This window comes from Solea solea, chromosome 16 (assembly GCF_958295425.1).
Source record: "Solea solea chromosome 16, fSolSol10.1, whole genome shotgun sequence".
Classification (NCBI taxonomy): domain Eukaryota; kingdom Metazoa; phylum Chordata; class Actinopteri; order Pleuronectiformes; family Soleidae; genus Solea; species Solea solea.
Window position 1 is genome coordinate 25,006,093 of NC_081149.1, and position 18,815 is coordinate 25,024,907.

At 41.7% G+C, this 18,815-nt stretch overlaps 3 protein-coding genes across 4 annotated transcripts; 1 reads left to right on the plus strand and 2 right to left on the minus strand.

The window, feature by feature from the left end:
- Nucleotides 1–20: 20 nt before the first annotated feature.
- On the minus strand, nucleotides 21–5,181 carry si:ch211-198p11.6 (uncharacterized). 2 transcript variants are annotated; one of them, XM_058654126.1, is made up of 5 exons: nucleotides 4,958–5,180; nucleotides 3,493–3,543; nucleotides 2,327–2,437; nucleotides 1,565–1,702; nucleotides 21–343 (listed from the first exon to the last, which is right to left on the minus strand). In XM_058654126.1, the coding sequence occupies exons 2-5, from the start codon at nucleotides 3,517–3,519 to the stop codon at nucleotides 257–259; spliced, it is 363 nt and encodes a 120-aa protein (XP_058510109.1). In that variant the 5' UTR covers nucleotides 3,520–3,543; nucleotides 4,958–5,180; the 3' UTR covers nucleotides 21–256. The 2 variants fall into 2 exon arrangements, with proteins under 2 accessions (XP_058510109.1, XP_058510110.1); XM_058654127.1 differs by lacking the exon at nucleotides 3,493–3,543 and having other exon boundaries at nucleotides 4,958–5,181.
- Nucleotides 5,182–6,476: 1,295 nt separating this feature from the next.
- Nucleotides 6,477–8,803, minus strand: LOC131475793 (eukaryotic translation initiation factor 1b-like). Its single transcript, XM_058654125.1, has 4 exons — nucleotides 8,616–8,803; nucleotides 7,338–7,483; nucleotides 7,021–7,122; nucleotides 6,477–6,906 (listed from the first exon to the last, which is right to left on the minus strand). The coding sequence occupies exons 1-4, from the start codon at nucleotides 8,755–8,757 to the stop codon at nucleotides 6,862–6,864; spliced, it is 435 nt and encodes a 144-aa protein (XP_058510108.1). The 5' UTR covers nucleotides 8,758–8,803; the 3' UTR covers nucleotides 6,477–6,861.
- A 1,137-nt stretch (nucleotides 8,804–9,940) lies between these two features.
- On the plus strand, nucleotides 9,941–18,181 carry mfsd11 (major facilitator superfamily domain containing 11). The gene is made up of 14 exons (XM_058654071.1): nucleotides 9,941–10,152; nucleotides 11,314–11,475; nucleotides 11,895–11,950; nucleotides 12,172–12,279; nucleotides 12,370–12,449; nucleotides 12,571–12,667; nucleotides 12,957–13,015; nucleotides 13,091–13,247; nucleotides 14,372–14,415; nucleotides 15,177–15,242; nucleotides 15,329–15,454; nucleotides 15,550–15,724; nucleotides 16,007–16,142; nucleotides 16,901–18,181. Exons 2-14 carry the CDS (start codon nucleotides 11,380–11,382, stop codon nucleotides 17,060–17,062), a joined length of 1,362 nt encoding a protein of 453 aa, XP_058510054.1. The 5' UTR covers nucleotides 9,941–10,152; nucleotides 11,314–11,379; the 3' UTR covers nucleotides 17,063–18,181.
- Nucleotides 18,182–18,815: the final 634 nt, after the last annotated feature.

The following is an 18,815-nucleotide window of genomic DNA, read 5'->3' on the forward strand; positions in this document are numbered from 1 at the left end:
AAGAACAAGCAGAGGCAAAGTGAAGCACCACAGTTGCGTTATGTTTAATAAAACAGTAAAAAAATGTGTATATAAAAAAACAAGTAACAGCACAAAGCTAATTCAGTCACATTCATGTGTAAAATATACTCAAACATTAAAACAGGTGAGTCATTCTGCAAATAGGAAGGGGACGTCCACTCTTTATCCAGGGACATGTCCCACGGTCCCACGAGAGCGGACAACCTCGCAAATCCTCCGTTCACCTTCGACGGTCCTACTTGATCCTGATCTCGAAGCAGAGGCAGTTGCAGGACTCGCACTCAGGAGGTTGACAGGTGCAGGCACAGTCCCACATGAGACACTGTGGGAAGACAAATGTCCAACAGTTAACGGGGACCAAACACAGGAAGCTTTTTTACAATATTACAAATATAAACCGTTCATTGAGGTTTGAGTCGCAGCTTTTGTTTTGTTAAAGAAAAGCTGAAACTTTGACTCACGTTACAAATCAAGAAAGAACAAAAAGTTGATTTTCCCATGGATTTGGAGTCGCCCCCAGGTGGCGATTCTATATATTGCAAGTTTGATGTTATTTTATTTGATTATGTTTTTATTTATTGTATGGATCTGTTCGGTTTACCACTGTTTAAGCTTTTATGTCTTTCATCTTTTCTGTCTTTTATTTATTCTTCTGTGCAGCCCCACAGCCTCGGCCCTTTAGTGCCCTGCAGTACTTTAATAAGGGAGCGATAGAGCGTTACTCACCGCGGCCTCGGTCCTTTAGTGTCCTGCAGTACTTTAATAAGGGAGCGATAGAGCGTTACTCACCGCGGCCTCGTCCTTTAGTGTCCTGCAGTACTTTAATAAGGGAGCGATAGAGCGTTACTCACCGCGGCCTCGTCCTTTAGTGTCCTGCAGTACTTTAATAAGGGAGCGATAGAGCGTTACTCACCGCGGCCTCGGTCCTTTAGTGTCATGCAGTACTTTAATAAGGGAGCGATAGAGCGTTACTCACCGCGGCCTCGGTCCTTTAGTGTCCTGCAGTACTTTAATAAGGGAGCGATAGAGCGTTACTCACCGCGGCCTCGGTCCTTTAGTGTCCTGCAGTACTTTAATAAGGGAGCGATAGAGCGTTACTCACCGCCGACTCGGTCCTTTAGTGCCCTGCAGTACTTTAATAAGGGAGCGATAGAGCGTTACTCAGCGCGGCCTCTGCCCTTTAGTGCCCTGCAGTACTTTAATAAGGGAGCGATAGAGCGTTACTCACCGCGGCCTCGGCCCTTTAGTGCCCTGCAGTACTTTAATAAGGGAGCGATAGAGCGTTACTCACCGCGGCCTCGGCCCTTTAGTGCCCTGCAGTACTTTAATAAGGGAGCGATAGAGCGTTACTCACCGCGGCCTCTGCCCTTTAGTGCCCTGCAGTACTTTAATAAGGGAGCGATAGAGCGTTACTCACCGCGGCCTCGGCCCTTTAGTGCCCTGCAGTACTTTAATAAGGGAGCGATAGAGCGTTACTCACCGCGGCCTCGGCCCTTTAGTGCCCTGCAGTACTTTAATAAGGGAGCGATAAAGCGTGACTCACCGCGGGAGAAGGGCACGAATGGTTGAGACATGAGTGCACGGTCGGCGGGCGGCAGTCACACGTCTCCGCCAGCCTGAAGCACTGCTCAGAGATGGAAATGTCTGGACCGCAGTCACCACACTCTGCAGAACAACGGTCCTGACAGAGGGACAAAACAAGGCATTTACTTTTCCTGTTAAATAACTGTGGTCAGAGGAGGAGGCGGAGCATGGACACTAACGCTGTGATCATACACTCTACGATACCGCGACGAGAAGTCTAGCATGTGTTTCTATTTTTCTGCCTAGTCTGACGTTCTCCTACAAAGTTCTCCTACGAAGTTCTCGTAACAGGTTCTCCTGGACATTCTCCTACAACGTTCTCCTGGATGTTCTCCTACAACGTTCTCCTACAAAGTTCTCCTAACGCGTTCTCCTACAAAGTTCTCCTAACACATTCTCCTGGACATTCTCCTACAATGTACTGGACGTTGACCAATAAGAGACCACAGTTCTATGACCCGGCATCACATACAGACATAAACGTGTTGAAGAAGAAGAGTGAAGCTGCTGCCGTTGTTGTGAGGTGAAATATTGACACCAAAGAATGTTCTTTGAGTTTTGGCAACATTAGCCCCGCCTCTTTGTCGTCTCCTGAAGGGACTACCATGAAAAATCAGCTTGCCCTGCCTCCCCGATGACCTATGACCTTGCGCAGTGTCCTAAACAATGATTGTCATGTTGTCAGTCCCCCCCCCGTAAAAAAAACAGACAAAACACCAACCTTAAGACAGAACCGTATCCACAGACCGACGCCCACGAGGATCATGTAGAAAGTCACGGTGATCATCAGCACAGCTGGGAGAGGGACGGCGAGCTCCCATATGTGCAGCACCTGAGGAAATAAACGTCACACTTTATATTAAGTAGAACTTCATTTTGGGTTAAGTAGATTTTATAATCCCAGTCGTGCTGGAGCAATGTGGTGTTTGTAACCCCAGTAAACTGGTGTAGGTTTTGGTTGACCCACTTTCAACCCTCTGTTGGTTTGGCCTCCTCCAGCTGCCAGTCTGTATGCCAACCAATCAGCTGTTGCACCTGTTCCTTACCTTTGACCCAATTAACTGCAACTTCCTCCTGTTCTGACCACACCCCCCTTTGAGGGCCACACATCTTTCATGACATGTGCTCCTGAAGGTTCCCCAAACAAACTCTTCTGCTCTGTCTGTGCTCGCAAAGCCTGATCCTGATCCTTCCAGACCCACTCCACACTCTTTACCACTGTGGATTTGAATCTATGCGCGACAGACATGCAGCGGAACATCGGTGAGTCATCGTTTGTGAACATTTTAATTATGTGAAAAAAGAATGGACTAACCATTGAGTCCAGGCTCAAGGGTTAAAAGGCTAATTTGTTTTTGTCATAAATGTCTTATTTTACCTCCACTAACACGAGTCTGTTTTCATCTGTACGTTTGTCCTTCTGTTAGCAGCTTCCTGTCTACAGTTTTTGACGGATTCATCTGAATTTACTGATTATTTCAACTGTTAAGTACATCAAATAAAAATGTCTCACATTTGAAGTAAGAAATGACATAATGTTTGATTTATATTTGACATTTTTGACAATAATATCCAATAAATCGATATTTAGACACAGTATTTTATAAGAGTCACAATTATACAATAAGTCAAATTTAGGCTTAAAATTAAAGTCATTGTTATTTAACAGTACACAAGAATTTAGATTATTGTTTGGATTTCTGGTTGTCACTAGTTTCTGGTAGTCTCTGGTTGTCTCTAGTCTCTGGTGGTCTATGGTCTCTAGTCTCTGGTAGTCTCAGGTGGTCTCTGGTAGTCTCTGGTGGTCTCTGGTGGTCTCTGGTGGTCTCTGTAGTCTCTGGTGGTCTCTGGTGTGTTGATGTGTGTCCGTCTCTGTGCACCGCTCACCGTTGTGGTCTGTGTGTGCGTGGACATGTTGGTCCGTCACAGGTCTCACATCTGTGGGAACAAGAGACAGCGTTTTCTCACCGCTCACTTTAATAGGTACAACGTACAAATGAGATAATGCCAGATACACACACAGATAAATGGGGTCAAAGGTCGATGTGGTTACGGACGGTGGATGATATACGAGACTGATGTTAAATATTCTGATGACTAAGTAGTTTGGTTACGTCTTACACTTTCCTACGTATTATTTTTAGTGTGGGTTTGTTTTCATTGTTGCACATTATTCTTCTTCTTCTTACAGGTTTTTATTGTTTACACATTGATATGGATGCTGGCTCATTAAGTAATAGCCTCATTTATTATGTTCTGTTGGTCTTGGTCCACTTTAATTATTATTTTAGCGTTGTGTTGTGTCCTGGCTTTCAAAACTTAAAGATTTTTTAAAAACATTCAATATCTGTTTTATTTCTTGACGTAGAGAGGATGATTGTATTTTCCTCTTTTATCAGTTTCATTTGCTGGAGTGGACAAGAGAGGTTATCACAACTGTAGCCTGTTGCTTGTGACGTGTCAAACATTGTGACATCTCTGTGGATCATCTCAACGGTTTAGGAATCTCTTCATTTTGGCCCCCTAACAGTATCTTGAATAGGGCCCCCACAAAGATAGAAACGGCCCTGCATGTCACCGACAATTCCAGGTGCTGTACCAATAAACATTTATTAGATTAAGTCTGAGATAACGATATAATCCGCTAACATCAGTGGTTTATATAAACCGATGCTAACTCAAATGACCTGGGGGCCAATGAGTATCTAGTCTGGCCTGTAGGAGTCTGGTCAAGTGGGAAAAAAACTTCTGGGAAGGAGCTACTGCTCAAGAGTGGTGGTTTTCGCGAAATTTCAAAATAAGCATCTGTGTTGATGTGGTAGTTCACAATAAGAACGTTTCTATGATGCAAAAGGAATATATTACCCAAAAAGCCCATAATTATAAATTGATATGAAGTGGTGGGCCACATGATATTGATTGGAGGGCCTTATATGGCCCTCGAGCCATGAGTTTGATACCTCTGCGTTACAAACACACTGCTGGTTACTGCTATTAAGGGTATACTCAACGCTGCTAGCGCGGCTGCTAGCGCGGCTGCTAGCGCGGCTGCTAGCGCGGCTGCTAGCGCGGCTGCTAGCGCGGCTGCTAGCGCGGCTGCTAGCGCGGCTGCTAGCGCGGCTGCTAGCGCGGCTGCTAGCGCGGCTGCTAGCGCGGCTGCTAGCGCGGCTGCTAGCGCGGCTGCTAGCGCGGCTGCTAGCGCGGCTGCTAGCGCGGCTGCTAGCGCGGCTGCTAGCGCGGCTGCTAGCGCGGCTGCTAGCGCGGCTGCTAGCGCGGCTGCTAGCGCGGCTGCTAGCGCGGCTGCTAGCGCGGCTGCTAGCGCGGCTGCTAGCGCGGCTGCTAGCGCTCTTACCTCTCAATGTGAGCTTCTTCACTTTCACCAGCGCGTCACAAAATGTCCGCCAGTCCTTTTCGAGTGCGCTCTCATCGTCGAACGTGTTTGTTAGTTTTATTATTTAAAGAACAAACCACAAAAATCGTAGAAAAAGATGCGATTCTGCTCCCTGCTAGCAAAACAAAAACGGAGTTTATCGTGAGTTTAAGGCGGCGCGGCAGCGTTACCATGGAGACAGACGGGTTCCGGGGAGGGACAAAATAGACGCACACAAACGCGGATGAGAGTGGAAAATGCTGTAGTTTGAAACCTGTCGCATAGGAATAATGGAGATTTAAGACTTGTTTGATGCCTCCACATAGATATAATTATTACGCGAAATTAAGGTGCAAAATGTACGTTTTAAATGTTTTTCTCCATCTTATAAAACATTTTTATTGTCAAGCACTTGACTGTGTATATAAAATTATTGCTATTATATAATAGGATGTTTTTCTTCTGTATTTTAAAGTAAAAAAAACACTTTAAACTCACCAGTTCATAACCACGTTTGCATTTTAAGCACCAAAAATGAAGATGCTTAAAACAACCACTTATAGTTTTATTTAGTTAAACCTGGTACGAATGAGAAACTTCAACTTCCTGAACACTGTGCCATAAAGACAGAGAAATACACCTAGTATTTCTCTGTCTTTGAAAGGAGACGAGACAAGTATCCACCACTGGACAGTTCTCCAGATGTTGAGTCAAAATGGCTGCCGTGAAAGTTATGTAGCAAGATGTTAAAAACCAAACAGGACAGTTTTGTCAACTGCAGATCTTTTATTGAATTAGTTGCGTGGCCATGGCTTTTAATTCTCTTCCGCAGCATTTAAACTTACTATTGCATTAGAAAAAAAAACAACTGGTTTAATCAAGTTTCTGAAGCAGGCATTAAATAAAACTTCTATAATTATATCCACAGTTTTACTACAATCACTGCAGTGGAACTAACAGAATACAGGCTGTGACTCGTTTGAATGCAACATGACAAATGTAATGCAGGTTATTGCAATTTTTATTCACCTGCTACTTGTCCTCAGACGGGTTTATACGTCATTTGCTCTAGAGCAGTCACTCTTTAAAGATGGCAAACAATGGTGACAACAAGTTTATACATAATGCAACACCTAATCTCAATTTAAACTGGAATCCTTTCCACGCAGTGTTGGGTAAATTACATCATTGAAGCATGTCTTTTAAAACATCTCAACTTAAAAAAGGATGCATATTTTTCTGGGAACCCAATAAAAAATAAGCTCCCAACCCATCTGTGGGTCCCCACCCAGTCTTTGGAAATCACTGCTCTCCAGAGGGTTCATATGAACTTACATTGGCAAAAAAATAAAAGAAAATCAGTCTGAATTTGGGTGGTGAAAACTTCTGTAACCATGGGATGTCGGCATTGAGACTGAAACAAAGTTGTTGTGTCTCAGTGCGTTCAAGCAGCTGTGATCCAACCTGCCCCCACTCCCCATGACACCACTCCACTCCAACATATGGAGACTCATCCTTTATTGAAACACCTTGAAGTACAAAACAAAAGTTACATGAAACTGTGCCTTAATGACACAAGGCCTAAAAAGAAAACAAATTAAAAAAATAAATCAAGGAGGGGAGGGGATGAAGTGTGTGGGAGGGTCATCACCACTCATCCCTGATGTTGTGTGGAGCTGCAGTGGTGTGTCTTTGAGAGAGCAAGCCTGCCCCCTGGTGGTGGTGTAAGGGGGTGGAGTTACAGAGTCTCATGTTTATCAGAGGTAATTCACGTGTTAACAGGAGCTGGTGGGGCTGCAGGGGGAGAGAGGGGGAGGAAGCGCAACAGCAGCACATAGGAGGGGGGATGGGGTTTAAATGGCCTTTCAGGAGAGACAGGGCAGTTACTAGAAGCCGTGGACTTTCACATGCTCCTCCGGGATGAGACCACACTGTAGAAGACACAAAACAAAGACAATCAATGGAAACCACCTCAGAATGCAGATGAAGGGACAATAATCCCGTCAAACACTCATCACAGCTGCACTCCTCCACACAACACTTACGGTAGTGATGAACTGGCTGATGTTCTTGCGCTGGTCTCCCTGTACCTGGATCACTTCACCATACTCTGGGTGCTCAATCACAGTCCCGTTGCAGGCAAAGTTCTGTTAGAACATAAAAACAGTTACCCACGGCACAGCCAGGCACACTTAACCTGCAGATCTCCCATTTTTGGGACCAGGACTAGTACACTGGATTTACAGCTCTTTACGAACATCCAATTGTGTGCCAAATCCCCCTTTTTATTGGCCTCTAGTGGCCAAAGAATGAACATGAATTATAAATATTAAAACACCAAACTCCACCCCGAGGCTTATACCTTCTTGAAAGCCTTGACTAGCTTCTTCTTGTCATAGCTATCAGAGATGCCCTGGACAGTGGTGAGGGTCTTCCTGCCGTTCCGCTGTTGGATTCTTATGTGGACGTAGTCCCCGGCATCACCCTTACTTGCATCAGCAAAGGGGTCTGGAATGGGGAGGGAGATTAACACGTCAAGACCAGTGACAAATACAGAAATGATCAATTACATCGGCACAGATGGCCAGGACTACACCTGTGCTGAGAGCATTACGCGTTAAATAATTCAATGGTTACTGGATTTCAAAAAAAATTCACTTGCGTTGTGAAATGTCTCATTTGCATCGACTATAAAATCAGCTCATCCGGTTTCTTTGCTCCATATAACAAAGAAACCGTTACAACTGAAGCATTTCGGATTTGGGACAACACGGGACATGTGAGATAATCGGTTACATGTTTGAAAAACGCTGATCCAACATTTTATATGAACAAAATGATTACGCTAATTGAGAAAATAGCACAAATGAATTGATTGCAAAGAATCATGTTTCTTCTGGTAATCGTACGTATTAATCGTTCTACGTGAGGGTAAAAAACCTTTGGAGCAGAACGGGGGCTTCAACTGGCTTACGTCAGGAGAAGGCCGCGGCGTCCGATGTTTTCGCCCCGAGTCTTCGTTAAAAAAATCCGCCTGAAACCCCCTTTGTTCCCTGTGGTCGACGCTACCACAAACCAGCGCAACACATATACGCGTGGTGGCTCTGACACTGTGGAAACTCAGATTTCAGACCGACTGCGCAGACGTTGGTGCTAAAAATACGCGTAAACAGCTTAGTGACGCCTGGCAGCTAGCCATCGAGTAACGCTAACCTTTAAAAACAGGCGAACACCGTCGTCGTGATCGTATTTAAACTCGATAATGTTCAATTACTCTTCTCAAGACAAACACGAAGACTGAAACCGACCAACATTCAGAGTTAAAACAATTAGATTTCGATTGAAGTAGCGTCTGTAGCAGCTGTACTTTAGAGAATAAGCTAACGCGTCGCAGCAGAGAGAAGGCCTAAAATGGCGGACGTTGTGTCACCAAAGAAGGCCGAGGGTTCTTTATTAAACCGACGTTTGGTCTCCATCCAGGTGAAATTAATACTACGTTTGTGTGCTTACAATACAGTCGGCGCCTAGATGTGTGGGCATCGTGTTACATTTAAATAAAAACACTAAACATTAACCTCTGATTCGTTCTCGCCCTTCCCCCACATCACCTCGTCTCTGACGGATAAAAGAACCGACTCACCATAAGATTTGAGGTTCTCGATACGGGACATACGATTTGATTTGCTTTCCTTTCCGATATCAACTTTGTCCGCGGATTCGTCCGTCGACTGCTCGGTTTCTTGAAGCTCCTTGCTGATTGACGGGGAATTGCTAGGATTCATGTGCTTCTTTCACTGCTTTTCACAAAATGGAGACCGACAATTTCGTCCGGCTGAAAAACAAGCCTTTATAGCCCCACCCCGAAAGTGACGTCACCGCAGATCATAGTCATTTTCGCAACAGGAAAATTACCAAAAATCCTTTGAAGAAAAAGAAGGGGGGGAAAAATCGTACCCATTTGACGATTCAGTTTATTTACTATCACGATGTCATTTCAAATCGTCCAAATGGAAGACATCAATACACATTCATTACCTTTTTCAGCCAGTTTATTTTATTTTATTTTTATTACCAATTTATACTGACTCCATCTGACACAGTCACTGAACTGAGACTAAATATAATAGAGCTGCAACTAACGTGTATTTTCATCATCGATTAATCTGTCGATTATTTTCTCGATTAATCGAGTAATCGTTTGATCCATAAAATATCAGAAAACGTTTAAAACGTCGCTCAGTGTTTGTCAAACCTGGAAATGATGATGTTCTCGAATGTCGTGTTTTGTCCACACACCAAAATGATTCCGTTTTTAATGATTTCTGTTTTATGGAGCAAAGAAACCCGAAAATATTCACATTTAAGAAGCTGAAACAATCAGAAATCTTGTTTTAACCATGAAAAAAGCTTCCAACCCAATACTCGATTATCAAAACAGTTGACGATTCATTTAATAATCGATTAATCAAGTAGTTGTTTCAGCTCGACTAAGACGACGACGACACACAAAAAAAATAAAAAAACTTTATAGTTTGGCTTACTTGAAGCTCTTACTTCTAGCGCTTGTTTGTACCCAAATGTTTAAATGCACTTATTGTAAGTTGCTTTGGATAAATGTATCTGCTAAATGACATGTAATGTAATGTAAAAGCTCTAAAATACACCAGAATCCTCTGTTAAATATGACATTTGAGAAATTTCCTTTGCTAAATGTTGGGGATTGACAGAACCCGAGACATGACACGGAGGAAAGCTACTTTATTTTGTGTCCACGAAATACGAATGAAAACATGTATATACATGAATATATGCATGCACATATGTATGTATATATGTATAGATACAGTATATATATTTATATGTATATATTGCAGTCCACACTCCGTACCAGATGGTGGCGGTAATGCGCCGAATCGTTGTTTGCGAACCGCCAGAAAAACCCAAAAAAAAGAGCGAAGAAGAAGGAGAGGTGGTCAGCTGACTCATCCACGTGACTGCCGTGTTTGCCTCCGGTTGTGTTCCTCCCGGTACTTTGTGTTGACAACGTTCAGCTGCGAATGAACCGAATCACGCGAACGAAACAAACCAGCATATTAAAAGTGTGCTAACAGCTAACGACGCTCATGAAAAGCCAGTGAGCAGCAGCTAAGCTAAGCTACGCGGTGGAAGACATTCCGGTGAGTTGTTGACATTAAAATATAGACGCATCGCTTACATGAATCACTTCCTCTTCATCCGTTCATATATTATATAACCTTTGTTTTTCGGCGTGGGGTTAATTTAACGTTCGTTTCAATAAATGTCAATATTTTCTACTTTCTATCATTTTTCAGCTTCTTAAATGTGAATATTTTCTACTTTCTGTCATTTTCAGCTTCTTAAATGTGAATATTTTCTACTTTCTGTCATTTTCAGCTTCTTAAATGTCAATATTTTCTACTTTCTGTCATTTTTCAGCTTCTTAAATGTGAATATTTTCTACTTTCTGTCATTTTCAGCTTCTTAAATGTGAATATTTTCTACTTTCTGTCATTTTCAGCTTCTTAATTGTCAATATTTTCTACTTTCTGTCATTTTTCAGCTTCTCAAATGTCAATATTTTCTACTTTCTGTCATTTTTCAGCTTCTTAAATGTGAATATTTTCTACTTTGTCAATTTCAGCTTCTTAAATGTCAATATTTTCTAGTTTCTGTCATTTTCAGCTTCTTAAATGTCAATATTTTCTAGTTTATGTCATTTTCAGCTTCTTAAATGTCAATATTTTCTAGTTTCTGTCATTTTCAGCTTCTCAAATGTCAATATTTTCTACTTTCTGTCGTTTTTCAGCTTCTTAAATGCGAATATTTTCTGGAACAAACAATTACTCAATTAATAGAGAAAATAGTGGACGGATTAATCAATTCTGAAAATATTCTTCAATTTGGATTTTACTTTTTTTACCCGTCTGATATCAGATCCACTGATATTGACCGATATCAGTCCCATACCGATGACATTTGCAACCATGGTTTTTTGTTGTTGTCACTTCTCATGTGGAACACAGTCGTCTCAGGAGCGATGTCGCTCCCTGCTGTGAAAACGATATTTTAAAGTGAATACTGACTGGTGAGATGCAGCTCCCCCTTGTGGCACTTCAAAATAAATGTCCTGGACTGCATGTTGGTGAGCTCGGTCAGTTCACCACAGTAAAGTCGTATTTGTTTGTTTGTGGTCAAATCATGAAGAATTGATCACAGATGAGTGTATTTTTCAATGGTTGTATGAGAAAATGTGTCTTTATTTGTTTTATTTGTGGACGTTACACACTTCTCCCTCGTGTTTCTTCTTCTTCTTTCAGATGTGCACTTCTCTCCTGTAGCTACATTTATTTTTATCCTCGAGTCGTTTAAGAATATCCTCCAACATGAGTCCGGAGAGGAAGAAGCTGCTGAACATCCTCATCCTCGGCTTCAGCTTCATGTTCATGTTCACTGCTTTTCAAACATGTGGCAACATCGAGGTGGGTCAGTCCAGACTGTTCCTTTTATTTTTCATTTCATTCCACAAACCAAAACAAATGTAACATCCAACTGTTTCTCATACACATTTCATATTATTCCAAACAAAATAATGACAACACATCGCAGGATGGCAGAATTTGACCACATTTAAAGTCTGTGAATATTAAATATTAACATAAATATTCTTCATTTAAAGAAATAAAGCAGGTTTTAACTGAAATGAAAGGTAATCATTTTCCTTTCCATACAATTTTCCAAGTGTATATTTTAAGTATTCACATAGTATTTTACAGAGTATTTTCACTCAAACTCGTCACAAGTCCAGAGAAATGACCCCTGACCTCAGACTGACGTCACATGGACGAGAAGCTCAGATGTTGAGTCATTAACGGTCTCACTTCCGTCTGTGTCTCTGTAGCAAACCGTGATCAAGAGCTTCAACAGCACCGAGTTCCATGGCAGCGGCTACACCAGGTAACGCTTTCACGTGTTTTATGACGTGTGAAAGAAGTTTGTCGCGTTGTTAGCTGACTGTGCTGTGAGCGCCCCCTACTGCTGTAGCGTTTGCTTTATTTCCCTACATATGCAGTACATATATATGTGTGTATATATGTATGTATGTATGTATGTATATATATATATATATATATATATATATACACACACGTGTGTATATGTATCTCTCTGTTGTTTAGCATGTCAATCATCTATGGAGTTCTCTCTGCGTCCAACCTGATCGCTCCCTCAGTGGTGGCCGTCGTTGGACCACAGCTGTCCATGTTCTTCAGTGGTCTGTTGTACAGGTAAAACCCACGGCGACTATTGAGCCCACGCTGTTTTTTGTGCTGAAACCGGACTCCTAACATGTCCCTGTGTTGTTTTCTCTTCCACAGCGGCTACATCGCCATGTTCATCTACCCGTACACCTGGAGCTTCTACACGGCGTCTGTTCTTGTCGGAGTCGGAGCGGCGGGTAAAAACACTTCTGTCTCCACCTTCTGTCGCGATCGGTGACTTTCTGCCGTCACATTAGACATTTTCCGTACAGTGGTTGAGCCCAGGTTTGTTTGTTTGTTTGTTTGTTTGTTGTGCAGTTCTATGGACTGCTCAGGGAAACGTGCTCACCATCAACTCCACCAATGACACCATCGGGAGAAACAGTGGCATATTCTGGGCTCTGCTTCAGTTCAGGTGAGTCTGTTCATTAAACTAAGGCTTGTTTTTATAAACAATAATAATAATAATACTGATGTGTATATATTTGAGACTATATCCTGATATATACTGAGATATATGACATATAATGACACAAAGTAGAAGCTGAAAAATGGCAGAAAGTAGAAAATATTCACATTTAAGAAGCTGAAAAATGGCAGAAACTGGATTGAATTATTTAAAAAACAGTCAGTGAACACAATAGTTGAAACAATTATTGGAGTCATAGGTTAATAACCCACTTCCGCCCTTTATTTCTGTGCAGCCAGTTATTTGGAAACCTCTACATATACTTTGCTTGGCATGGACACGTTCATATCACAGGTAATTTGTTAAATTCTCTGTAAATGTGTGAAAAGTTGCTGTTTGACGACAGAGGAGAACGTTTGTTTGTCGCAGACAAAGATCGTCGGACCGTCTTCATCTCTCTCACCGTGATCAGCCTGGTCGGCTGCTTCCTCTTCTTCCTGATCCGGAATCCTGAACCTGAGTCCTCGTCCTCCGACGTGTCCGAGTCGCTGCTGGAGGCGGAGTTTGCAGAGAGTTCCACCGTCAGGTGAGGCGGCAGTCTTTGACCACGACTCATGTTTCACTGTTTCTTCAGCAGATGTTGATCTGAACATGGACGAGAGGAAATATTGCAATATTTTACGTGGCGATATTTCGCTTTTGAGACACCAAGTATCGATAAACATTGAAGGTTTTGTAGATTAGCATAAACTTTTTTTTAGGTCCACTAGATGGTGCTGTTTGTAATGTGTGTGATGTGATTTCGCAGATACTCAGTATTTGACAATATCGTGTTGTGACTTCAGTATTGTGATAATATCGTATCGTGACTTAAATATTGTGATAATATCGTACCCTGATTTAAGTATTGTGATAATATCGTATTGTGACTTCAGTATTGTGATAATATCGTATTGTGACTTAAGTATCGTGATAATATCGTATCGTGACTTAAGTATCATGATAATATCGAACCCTGACTTAAGTATTGTGATAATATCGTATCGAGACTTAGATATTGTGATAATATCGTATTGTGACTTAAGTATCGCGATAATATCGTATCGTGACTTAAGTATCATGATAATATCGTACCCTGACTTAAGTATCGTGATAATATCGCATCGAGACTTAGATATTGTGATAATATCGTATTGTGACTTCAGTATTGTGATAATATCATATCGTGACTTAAATATTATGTTAATATCGTACCCTGACTTAAGTATCGTGATAATATCGTATCGAGACTTAAGTATCGTGATAATATCGTATCGTGACTTAAGTATCGTGATAATATCGTATTGTGACTTAAATATTGTGATAATATTGTATCATGATAATATCATATCGTGACATAAATATCATGATAATAACGTATCGAGACTTAAGTATCGTTATAATATCGTATTGTGACTTAAATGTCGCGATAATATCGTATGGTGACATGTTTGGATGTTTTTAAAGTGTAAATGTCCTCAGAAATATGTTTTTAAAAATACAAATGGAAGCCTCAGCAGCACTGAAACTATAAAGGACCTTTGACTGTCCTTTTGTGGTCCTTTTCCTGTTTCTCCTTCATACTACTGTGACCAGTTCAGGGTTAGGGTTAGTCCAAGTTTATGGTGTTTGTTGTTGTTGTTGTTGTCATCAGTTGTTCTTCTCCCACAGCTCTCCTCGCTCCAGCCTCTGCTCACAAGCTCTGGACGCCTTCAGTAAGTTTCAGTCACTACATCACATGACTCCTGTTTGTTTACGCCGCCATGTTGGCAGGAAAACTTCTGTAATAACGAGCGACACCAGTGCTAGCTTGAAGCTGGAGGACTTGACTGAAAACACTGAACGTATCTGATAGTAGTATAGTAGTCTTTCAAAATAAAATACATATTTATGTGTTATCTTTAGTTTCAGTAGTTATTCTTTCAAAATACAACATGCAATTTTATGTTATCTTTAGCGTCAGTAGTTATTCTTTCAAAATAAAATACACATTTTCTTGTTCCTTAGTTTAAGTAGTTATTTTTCAAAAAAATGCATAGAATATTTTCTTGTGTGTATATATGTGTGTGTGTGTGTGTGTATATATATATATATGTGTGTATATATATATATGTATGTATATATACATATATAAACACATTATAAATTAATTATCATATACATATATGTACATATACATTTGTATATATATATATATATATATATACATGTATGTATCGTGATAATATCTTACCCTGACTTAAATATTATGATAATATTGTATCTGGCTGAACATATCTGATGCTTACACTGCCCTCTGGTGGTTTTCACCAGCATTACGACAGTTTTTCCCTCATTCTGCTCCAGAGAACGCCGCTGGCGAACATTCTATGCCACAGTTTTCGTGACACTGCGTTGAAGTTTATCTTTGTGTGTAATTCCATCACAGGAAACACAATCATCACGTGTTCATTCCTGCTTTGTTTGTTTTTCCCAGTTCAAGCGTGTAAAATATTTGTCACCAAAGAAATGCTGCTGCTGAGCGTCCCATTGGCTTACTCAGGTGGGTGGAGCCATAATGACACATGGTGTGTGTGCATGAAGGCACTTGTAGCTGATGCTGTTTGTCTTTGTTTCTTGCTGCGTCAGGTCTGGAGCTCACCTTCTACAGCGGCGTGTACGGGACGTGTGTCGGAGCAATGACGGGCTTTGGCAAAGACGCTAAGAGTCTGATCGGTGTCTCTGGGATTTTCATCGGCGTCGGCGAGATCTTAGGTGAGTCCTGTGAGCCGATGGAAAAAGCAGGTTTGTCACAGGGGAAACGACCAGAAAAGTTCATCAAAAGGCTGTTTCCTCCACTGTCTGGCCAGGAGGGGGCATATTTGGGATGCTGAACAGAAGCTCCCGTTTTGGGAGGAACCCGGTGGTGCTTCTGGGGCTCATCACTCACTTTGTCGCCTTTTACCTGATATTCCTGAACATTGCCAGTGACGCGCCGCTGGCCCCAGAGGCAGGAACCGAGCTGCAGGCCTACATCACCCCGAGGTAAAGAGAAAAATCTACTGAAACATAGTCACTGCTGACTGCTGTGAGCGCCCCCTGCTGCTGAAAACCAGCCTCTGGTTCCCAGCAGAGACTCAAGGAAAAACAGATTTTAGCCACTTTAAATATTTAAATTAGATTTACATCAGTGAGACGTGAGAGTGAGTGGTTTACAAACTTCACTTTCCTGTTGTAAAGTGGCTAAAATCCCTTTTTCCTGATGTCCCTGTTGGCAGCCATTTTGTCTGCTCATGGATGACTTCTTGTTGTCTGTTTGTGGCTCAGTGTTGCCGTGGCAATGCTCTGCAGCTTCCTGCTTGGGTTTGGCGACAGCTGCTTCAACACTCAGCTCATGAGCATCGTCGGCTTTATGTTCCGTGACAGGAGCGCCCCCGCCTTCGCTGCCTTCAAGTTCATCCAGGTGATTTAAACTTTCTTCTTTTGCTCTGTCGCAAAAAACAACTTTAGATTCACCGTCACCACCTGATTCTGTGACTACTTCCTGTCAAATTAATGTTCTATTTAGTTTCTAGTCGGAAAACAAAATACATGGTTTTGCTTTATCTTTCATTTTAGTAGTTATTCTTTCAAAATAAGATACACATTTTGTTATCTTTTGTTTAAGTAGTTATTTTTTCAAAATAAAAAAAAGCAATTTTCTTGTTATCTTTATTCTTTCAAAATAAAATACACATTTTCTGGTTCTTTAGTTTAAGTTGTTATTCTTTCAAAATAAAATACACATTTAATGTTATCTTTAGTTTCAGTAGTTATTCTTTCAAAATAAAATACGCAATTTTATGTTCTCTTTAGTTTCAGTTGTTATTTTTTCAAAATAAAATACGCAATTTTCTTGTTATCTTTATTCTTTCAAAATAAAATACACATTTTTTGGTTCTTTAGTTTAGGTTGTTCTTTCAAAATTAAATACACATTTTATGTTATCTTTAGTTTCAGTAGTTATTCTTTCAAAATAAAATACACATTTTATGTTATCTTTACTTTAAGTAGTTATTCTTTCAAAATAAAATACACATTTTCTTGTTATCTTCAGTTTAAGTAGTTATTCTTTCAAAATAAAAAAATATCTATTGTAGTTTAGTTTCATGGAAGATTACGTTGTCTTTGACGTCGCCATTGACTTCATTGTTGTTGTCCTTGTGGTTCTTCCGACTGCAGTGCATCGCGGCCGCCGTCGCCTTCTGCTACAGCAACTTCCTGCTGCTGCACTGGCAGCTGCTCATCCTCGTCGTCTGGGGTTTCCTGGGCTCCATGTCCTTCTTCGTGGCTGAGACGCTGGCCGAGGCCAACAGGCGGGAGTCAGACTACGGCACCATCTGATTCGTGTTTGCAACGAGGAACGACGACGGGACGATGGCTGGAAGACACGAAGGAAGAGAAGAAGTTTTTCACTGCAGAAAAACATGCAGATGAAGGAGGATGAAGGTATTCCAGCCTCTGCTGACAAACTGACAGAGCGGTCGCTCTGGAACACTACGATATTCCACAATATTCCTCTCTTTAATGACCACAACCTCGTTCAGACCTGCTCACATCATCTGTCCTCGCTGATCCATCACATGACCTAACACGACCATTCACACGTGAGGTTGTAATACTGCCCTCTACAGTACGAGATCAGATCTAAACAAAACGCTAATGTTCCATCTCTCCATTTATAGAAAGTATAATCTAAATAGTTAAATACACAAATCAGGTCATCGAAAAACTACAAAATGAAGTTTTGGTCAATGAGCAAACGTCTAATCAGACCAGATCTGAACGAGGTCTCAGTGCGAACTCTTTTAGTTATAATCATTCTGTTTGTGTGACGGGTAAAGATTAATCACAACATCATCGAGATTCATAAAATACCTCAATCAGTTTTTCCAGCTTGTTAAATGGGAATAGTTTCCGTTTTCTTTGCTTCTGAACCAAACGACTCATTGATGAACGCATGAAAACAAGTGTTAGTTTCCATGGTTTCGGCAGCTTCATGTGTTCATCTCCTTCCTAACAAAGGTCTGACTCCGCGACACGAGGTGGCGATAACGCCTCCGTTCAGCTGCTTGGTATTCTGTGTTTTCCTGGTCGACCTGGACCGCGGTGTGTTCTGTTTACACCAGAAGTTCGGGAACCTCTTCTAGAGAGCTACAGCGCCACCTAAGGAGGCGGAGTCACGCGCACACGGCCAATAAATCCATTCTGTCCACTGCACGTGAACTCTACGACCTCGGCTCCATGAAACTGCATGTGAACGTGTGAAACGCGCGGCCTCATCGCGGCGAGGTCGGCTCGTGCTTCGTCTCTGTGGACGTAAACGATCGCGGGGTAAAAATAAGGGAACTTGCTTGTATGATTTTATACCTGAAAATGTAGTGATTTAGAAACATGTTTTTTTTAATCATCAATAAAAATGTTATTGTGAAGATTTGCTGAGCAGCGCTCGACTGACATGAACTCTGACCCTGACTCTTCTCTGTGACCTTTAACCTCCACATTTAAGAGGTTGCTGCTCTGATGGTTCGTGTCATGCGTGCAGATCACGATCTGAGAAAAACACGATCTGACCTGAGTTTTCAGGGCGAGCTAGTCACTGCGCCACCTAGTGGCAACAGTAAGTACACCTTCACAGACTCTGGTCTGGTAGACTCCCTCTCCAGCGCCACACAGTGGTCACTCAACATTGACGGCCATGTCACGTCTCGACCTTTGACCCTTTCTGCTTCTGTAACAGGTGAATTTCCCCAGCGTAGGATCAATAAAGTCTGTGACGAGGCGTTGACGCTTCTTTGTACCGAGTGTATTTTCATCCTAAAGCTTTGACTCAGTAAAAGTTCCAAGTACCAGGAAATCTGACGTTTCTCCCCCTCTGAGAAGCCTGTCTCTTGCTTCATGTTGCCTAGCAACCAACGTGGGAAATCTGTGTCTCGCCAAGTAGGACACATTCACAGCACGACACATCCGGTAGAAGCTTCAAATTAAAAGCCCCCTGTTATTGTGACCTGATGTGTATTGTCCCGTCACTGATGATCGACACATTACAACAGCAGCAAACACTCAATATTTATGTCTAACAGTGAGATAAAGACGT